The sequence below is a fragment of the Pelophylax lessonae genome (assembly GCF_965119305.1).
Source record: "Pelophylax lessonae genome assembly, chromosome: 4".
In the NCBI taxonomy this organism is placed as follows: domain Eukaryota; kingdom Metazoa; phylum Chordata; class Amphibia; order Anura; family Ranidae; genus Pelophylax; species Pelophylax lessonae.
This window is the reverse complement of record NC_138771.1, coordinates 654477390-654485031: the sequence shown is the minus strand read 5'-3', so window position 1 is coordinate 654485031 and position 7642 is coordinate 654477390. Positions and strand designations below refer to the sequence as shown.

Genomic DNA, 7642 nt, shown 5'->3' with positions numbered 1-7642 from the left:
TGTCCTTTTTTTCCCCACAAATAGAGCTTTCTTTTGGTGGTATTTTATCCCCTCTGTGGCTTTCATATTTTGCACTATATTCTAAAAAAGAGCGACAATTCTGAAAAAAAAAAAAAATCTTTTTTACCTTCTGCTATAAAACATCCAATGAAAAAAAATTAAAAAAATTATTATTATTATTATTATTATACAGGATTTATATAGCGCCAACAGTTTGCGCAGCGCTTAACAAAATGAGGGCAGACATTACAGTTACACTACAATTTGGAACAAAAGGAATCAGAGGGCCCTGCTCGTTAGAGCTTACAATCTAAAAGGGAGGGTCAATTGATACAAAAGGCAATAGCTGTGGGGGATGCGCTGATGGAGCAAGAGAAACAGTGTTATTAGTTAGTGGCCGGGTAGGCTTCTTTAAAGAGAAGGGTTTTCAGGGATCGTCTAAAGATGGATAGATTAGGGGACAGTCGGACAGATTGGGGTAGAGAGTTCCAAAGAATGGGAGAAGCTCTGGAGAAATCCTGGAGGCGAGCATGGGAAGAGGTGACAAGGGAGCTAGAGAGCAGGAGGTCTTGGGAGGACCGAAGAGAGCGGCTTGGTTGATATTTTGAGATCAGGTTAGTGATGTAGCTGGGGGCAGAGTTGTGGATGGCTTTGTAAACTGTTGTTAGCACTTTGAATTTTATTCGTTGGGTGAGTGGAAGCCAATGAAGGGATTGGCAGAGAGGGTTGGAGGACACTGAACGGTTGGTAAGGTGGATAAGTCTTGCAGCTGCATTCATTATGGATTGAAGGGGGGATAATCTATGTAAGGGTAATCCAATGAGGAGGGAGTTGCAATAGTCGAGGCGAGAGATAACCAGGGCGTGAATTAAGAGCTTGGTGGTGTCATTGGTTAAGAAGGGCCGTATTCTAGCGATGTTGTGGAGGTTAAGGCGGCATGATTTGGACAGGGATTGGATGTGAGCCTGAAAGGACAGTGCAGAGTCCAGGGTTACCCCTAGCACCCTGGCATGTGTGGAAGGACTAATAGTTATTCCATTGATCTTGACAGAGAATTCTGGGGAAGAGGCACGTAGAGGAGGAAATATTATGAGCTCGGTTTTAGATAGATTCAGTTTGAGGAAGTGGTGAGACATCCAGGCTGATATGTCTGTTAGTAGATCAGTGATGCGGGAGGAGACTGATGGGGTGAGCTGAGGGGTAGAGAGGTAGATTTGGGTGTCATCAGCATAGAAATGGTAGTGGAAGCCATGGGAGGCTATTAGCTGACCCAGGGAGGAGGTATAGATTGAGAATAGTAGTGGTCCAAGGACAGAACCTTGGGGGACCCCAACAGTAAGAGGAGTTGCAGAGGAGTAAGTGGAATTGTAAGTGACACTGAAGGTGCGGTGAGATAGGTAAGATTCGAACCAGTGGAGAGCACAGTCACGGAGACCGAGCAAACTGAGTTTTTTGAGAAGGAGGGGGTGGTCAACAGTATCAAAGGCAGCCGAGAGGTCCAAGAGTAAGAGTATCGAGTAGTGACCATTGGTTTTTGCTGTTAGTAAGTCATTTGTAAGTTTTAGGAGAGAAGTTTCTGTGGAGTGTTGCCGGCGAAATCCAGACTGAAGGGGATCAAGGAGGTTATTCTCAATGAGGTGCTTGCTCAGGCGGTTGTAGACTAAACGTTCAAGGAGCTTGGAAGCAAAAGGGAGTAAGGAGATGGGTCTTAAGTTATTAAGATTGGAGGGGTCTAGCGAGGCTTTCTTTGGTATGGGAGTTACTAGCGCATGTTTTAGAGAGCTGGGGAAGATCCCAGTGGAGAGGGAGAGGTTGAAGATATGAGTTAAAGAGTGTAGGATAGAGTCAGAGGGTGACCGTAGTATTTGAGAAGGAACAGGGTCCAGGGGGCAGGAAGTTAGGTGGGCATTAGAAAAAATTTTAGTAACTTCCTCTACAGTAGTTGGGTTAAACAAAGGAAGTATTGATTGTGTAGGAGGACAAGGTGTGTAAGGTGAGGGAGATATCTTTAGTGTAAAAATCTCTTCACTAATTGTATCGATCTTATTTTTGAAGTGATTGGCAATCTCTTGGGCAGTGAGTAAGTTAGTGGGTGGAGGCAATGGAGGACGAAGTAGAGCGTTGAAGGTAGAAAAGAGTTGACGGGGACTGTGTGAGAGGGTGTTAATGAGAGTGATAAAGTAGGTCTGTTTGGCAGTGTGTAGGCAGGAACTGTATTTTTGGAGGGCAGATTTATATTGACTGAAATCTTGCTGTGACTTAGTCTTACGCCACAGACGCTCAAGAGCACGACTACGTTTTTTGAGGCTTCTGGTATTGTCTGTCTGCCAGGGTTGAAGCGGTCGGGGCCTGATTCTGTGTGTAGTGAGGGGGGCCAAAGCATCCAGGGTAGATGACAGTGAACTGTTGTAGACAGAAGTGGCCATGTTGGGGCAGGAGAGGGATGAGATTGTGTTGAAGAGACCATCTGTAGCAGAAAAAAGAAGTGAAGGGTTCAGATGGCGAAGGTTTCTACGGGTAATTGTTCGGTAGTTGGAAGGTAAGGAGGAGGACAAGGAGAGACTGAAACTAATGAGGTGGTGATCAGAGAGAGGGAATGGAATATTGGAGAGGTTGTGAGGGGTGCATAGGTAGGAGAACATGAGGTCAAGGCTGTTGCCATTAGAGTGAGTAGAAGCATGTGTCCATTGTTTTAGGTCAAAAGAGGAGGTTAAGCTCAAAAGTTTAGAAGTAGCAGGAGTGTTAAGATTAACAGGGATGTTGAAGTCTCCAAGAATGATTGTGGGAATTTCAGAAGAGAGAAAGTAGGGTAGCCAGGCAGAGAAGTCATCAAGGAAGCCTGATACCGGTCCAGGAGGCCGATAGATCACAGCAATTCTCAACGAAACTGGAGAAAATAGACGAATACAGTGAGCTTCAAATGAGGAGAGAGACAGAGAAGGCGGTGGATGAAGAACCTGAAAGGTGCTTTGAGGGGAAAGCAGAATTCCAACCCCACCTCCTTTCCGTCCACTAGGCCTGGGAGAGTGAGTCCACAGGAGGCCACCATGGGAGAGGGCAGCAGGAGAAGGAGAGTCAGAGTCTTGAAGCCAGGTCTCAGTAATTGCAAGCAGGTTGAAGGAGTTTGTGATAAATAGGTCATGGACACAGGTGAGTTTGTTGCAAACAGAGCGGGCATTCCAGAGGGCGCAGGAGAAGGGGAGGTTGGCTTGAGGCAGAAGAGGAATAGAAACCAGATTGTGTGGATTTCGGCTGGTGTCAGAGGATAGGGGGTGATGGGTATGTCTGCCAAAGGTAAATGATGGGGGTCCAGGATTTGGGGAAATATCTCCAGAGGTTAGGAGAAGCAAAAGGGTGAGGGAGGTGATATGGGAGTATGATTTATGAGGGGGGACACATCTCAGTGTCCTGTAGATATTATTGGTGTGTGGGTTCAGAATCAGCAGGAGTTGATGAGTGCAGTATAAAGGTGAAGATAGGAGTGAGGGTGATATATACAAGCTGTGGGGCGGAGATGAGGGGTGAAGGAGAGAAAGTTTTAGGAGAGAGGATGCAAACATGAGAAGGAGAATTAGGGATTGCATAATACAGGGTGGTGAGATTGAGATGTAAACTGAATGTGAGATGGAAAAGCAGTATAGAGTCTCAGATCACCTGTAGTCTGTCTGTTGGCTTGCAGTTGTATGCTTTGTGCATTCGCTGAAGTGCTGAGCAGAAGTGTAATAATTAATCCAATATTAATACTTTATCCAAGATGACAGTTGCCAATGCAATCCCTGCCTGTGCATCCCCTAGAAAGGGCTTACATTTATACTGAGTTGGGTGGAGGTATTGCCAATTAATCAATTAGGATTGCATAGGAGGGACACATGGCTGACAGAATAAACTTCTCACACCAAAAACAGACTACAAGGAATAGCAAGAGGGCAGAATGGCAGAGTAATAAAGATAAGGAGAGCTCATAATTTGAGTAGAAACAAGAGAAAGCAAAACAAACATCAGTGTTCAATGGACAGAGGTAAAAGATTTTGAAAGCAGTATAAGAAAGCAGCATATGATTACCTGTGGAGGAATAAAGAGCTTTTTAGAAAGTGCTGAGCAGAAGTGTAATACTTAATCCAATATTAATACTTTATCCAAGATAACAGTTGCCAATGCAATCCCAGCCTGTGCAACCCCCTGCCTCTCATGTTTTCATCCGTTTAGGCCAATATGTATTCTGCTACATATTTTTGGTTAAGAAAATCCCAATAAGTGTATATTGATTGGTTTGCGCATAAGTTATCGCGTCTACAAACTAGGGAAAAGATTTATGTCTTTTTTATTTATTTATTTTTTTACTAGTAATGGCAACAATTTTTTTGCGGGACTGCGACATTGCAGCAGAAAGATCGTACCTCTAACTGGGATTTTTGGGGGGACCAGTGACATTACTGCAGTAATCAGTGCTAAACATATGCACTATTACTGTACTTATATCACTGACAGGGAAGGGGTTAACACCAGGGGCGATCAAAGGGTTAAGTGTGTCCCTAGGCCTAGAAGGTGCTTTCTAACTGTGTGGGGGATGGACTCAATAGATAAACACAGAGATCCGTGTTCCTAAATAACAGGAACACAAGATCCCTGTGTGATCCCTGTGTTCATCTGTGACAGAACGGTGTTTACATCAGCAGACCGGCATTCTGTCTCTATGGAGAGCGATCACAGGTGGTCGGCGAACATCCCGTCCACCTGACCCGCTGATTGGCTCCCCCTCTGGCCATCACGCGCACCCCCACTGTCTATTACATGAAACAACGTACAGGAACGTCATTTTGTGTAATAGAGCCAACCTGCCACAGTAAAACTACGGCAGGCGGTCGGCAAGAGGTTAATCTGTGACAGTTTTAATCGGTTTTTGCATTCCTATTCACTTGTATGGGGAGAACACCGGCCCTAATTTTCACCAAAGAGACCTCTATTTCCCTGAGACACGCACATTGTTATGGATGAGATTCCTCCAATATTGGTGTCCCTCCATATAACGAATCCTATGAATAAAGTAGAAGTCACAGCCCAGCCTCACCCTGTGTAGGAGGAGGTCACCCCTCCCAACTGCATTCTTCCCCGGAGTCAGAGAATTTTACTTTCATTTCTCTCTTCTGCTGTCAGCGATGGCGTCTGCTGACCTGAGAGCGGAGCTGGAATGTTCCGTCTGTCTGAACATTTATACAGATCCTGTAATGCTGAGATGTGGACACAACTTCTGCCAGGTCTGTATTGATGGTGTGCTGGATACACAGGGGGGGTCTGGAGGATATTCCTGTCCTGAATGCAGAGAGAAGTTTCTGGATCGGCCTGCACTGCACAGGAACATAACACTGCGTAACATAGTGGAGAATTTCCTGTCTGCTCAACCTGATCAGGAGGAGTCCGGGGTCTTCTGTACTCACTGTGTGGACTCTCCTGTACCTGCTGTTAGATCCTGTCTACACTGTGAGGTTTCTCTGTGTGATAAACACCTGAGAGTCCACAAAAAGTCCCCAGAACACGTCTTATGTGACCCCACCTTGTCCATGGAGAGCAGGAAATGCTCCGTCCATAAGAAGATCCTGGAGTATTACTGCACTGAGGATAATACCTGTATCTGTATGTCCTGCACTTTGGCTGGAGAACATCGGGGACACCAGGTGGAGATACTGGATGAGGCTTCTGAGAAGAAGAAGGAGACACTGAGGAACGTTCTGCAGAAACTTCTGACAAAGAGAGAGGAGACGGAGGAAAGAGTCCAGAGTCTGCAGGAACACAGGAGGAAAGTAGAAGAAAAAGCAGCTGGTGACACCGAGAGAGTCACTGCCCTGTTTAGAGATCTCAGGAGACGTCTGGAAGACCTGGAGAAGAGAATCCTGAGGGAGATCTCCGGGCGGGCAGAGCGGATCTCCATCTCCATCCGGGATCTGGAAATAAAGAAGGAGGAGCTGTCCAGGAAGATGCGTCACATTGAGGAGCTGTGTAACATGACGGATCCACTGACTGTCTTACAGGAATCAGACACAGGTGACTTGTGTGATACTGAGGATGGAGATAATGAGGACAGAGAGAGACATGAGAAGCTCCTCCATGATGGAGGGGGTCTGGATGTGGCTGGGATATCACACACATTACACACATTATCTGATAGAATAACAGAGGTAAATGTATACTCCTATATACAGGGAGCTGCAGACATATTACTGGATGTAAACACAGCTAATAATTATCTACATATATCAGATGATAGGAAAACTGTATCCTGCTCAGATAGAAAGCAGAATAATCCAGAAACACCAGAGAGATTTCAGGATTGTGTTCAGGTGATGAGCAGTCTGAGTTTCTCCTCAGGGAGACATTACTGGGAAGTGGATCTCGGGGGATCAGATGGGTGGGAAGTCGGGATGTGTTACCCCAGTATAGACAGGAGAGGACGGCAGTCACTGATTGGATATAATAACAAGTCCTGGGGATTGCACAGGAATGGTGATCATTATGTGGTGAGACATGACAGTAAAGAGATCCGCTTACCCCCCAATATCTCCAGTAACAGAGTCAGGATAGATCTGGATTATGAGGCCGGGCGGATCTCCTTTTATGATCTGTGTGACCCGATCCAATCCCTCCACACCTTCACCACCACCTTCACTGAGCCCCTCCATGCTGGGATAGGTGTATGGAGAGGTTATATAAAGATCTGTGGGGGATGAGAAAGTGAAGGAAGCCTGAGCACTCGGTCGGTGGAATACAATGAGGTTAGCACTGGGGTGGAGAGATTTTGGCACATCACATTACTTGGATAAAGAATTGTTTCCGCTTCACTAATGAACTTTCATTCATATGGCTTCATACTTAAAGGGATATACACTTATTTCTTGCACTGAGTTCTAATGTGATTGTTTTCAATTTTTATTTCTACTATGATGATTGCAATTATTTTATACTAATTGATTGTTTTAAAGGGATAGAGCCCCTATTATATGTTAATGGTCCTGCCGGGTTTTCAGTGATAAATATATTTATATAAAACATCTTCATCACTCCCTCTCAGATCACTGTGATTGGCTGGAATAACGGTATAATTATAGTGAGGGGCGGGGATGCACCGATACGGATAATTTTCACTATTACTCATGAAAATGCTCCCGATACCGAAACTGATCATTTGTGGTGCAATTTGTGTCCATACAAAATAAATGGCCGCAAATCGCACTGCAAAGAATCCCATGCAATTTAAACAGGAATGCGGTGCGATTTCTATCTAAAGCGCATAATGCTTTCTGCACTGCTCCTGTGTGAACCCAAGCTGAAATCACTATGAAAGGCCTGGGTACACACAGGAGCGGTGCGGGAAACCGCATGCAACTTGGACAGGAATCGCACTGCATTCCTGTATAATATTACATGCAATTCTTTGCAGTGTGATTTGCACCCATTCATTTTCTATGGACACAAATTGCAAAGCAAAGTATCAATACTCAGACTCACCGATAAAAAAACGGCATTGGTGCATCTCTAGCGAGGGGGATGTCATCTATCTATCTATCTATCTATCTATCTATCTATCTATCTATCTATCTATCTATCTATCTATCTATCTATCTATCTATCTATCTATCTATCTATCTAT

General features: G+C 44.9%; 1 protein-coding gene across 1 annotated transcript; it reads left to right on the top strand.

Moving 5' to 3' along the window:
• The first annotated feature begins 5141 nt into the window (after positions 1–5141).
• Positions 5142–6874, top strand: LOC309554083 (E3 ubiquitin/ISG15 ligase TRIM25-like). The gene has a single exon (XM_082255618.1). It carries the CDS (start codon positions 5157–5159, stop codon positions 6720–6722), a length of 1566 nt encoding a protein of 521 aa, XP_082111744.1. The 5' UTR covers positions 5142–5156; the 3' UTR covers positions 6723–6874.
• The last annotated feature ends 768 nt before the right edge of the window (positions 6875–7642 follow it).

Coding starts and splice junctions, on each gene's coding strand:
- LOC309554083 (XM_082255618.1), top strand. CDS start 5,157: ATGGCGTCTGCTGACCTGAGAGCGGAGCTGGAATGTTCCGTCTGTCTG.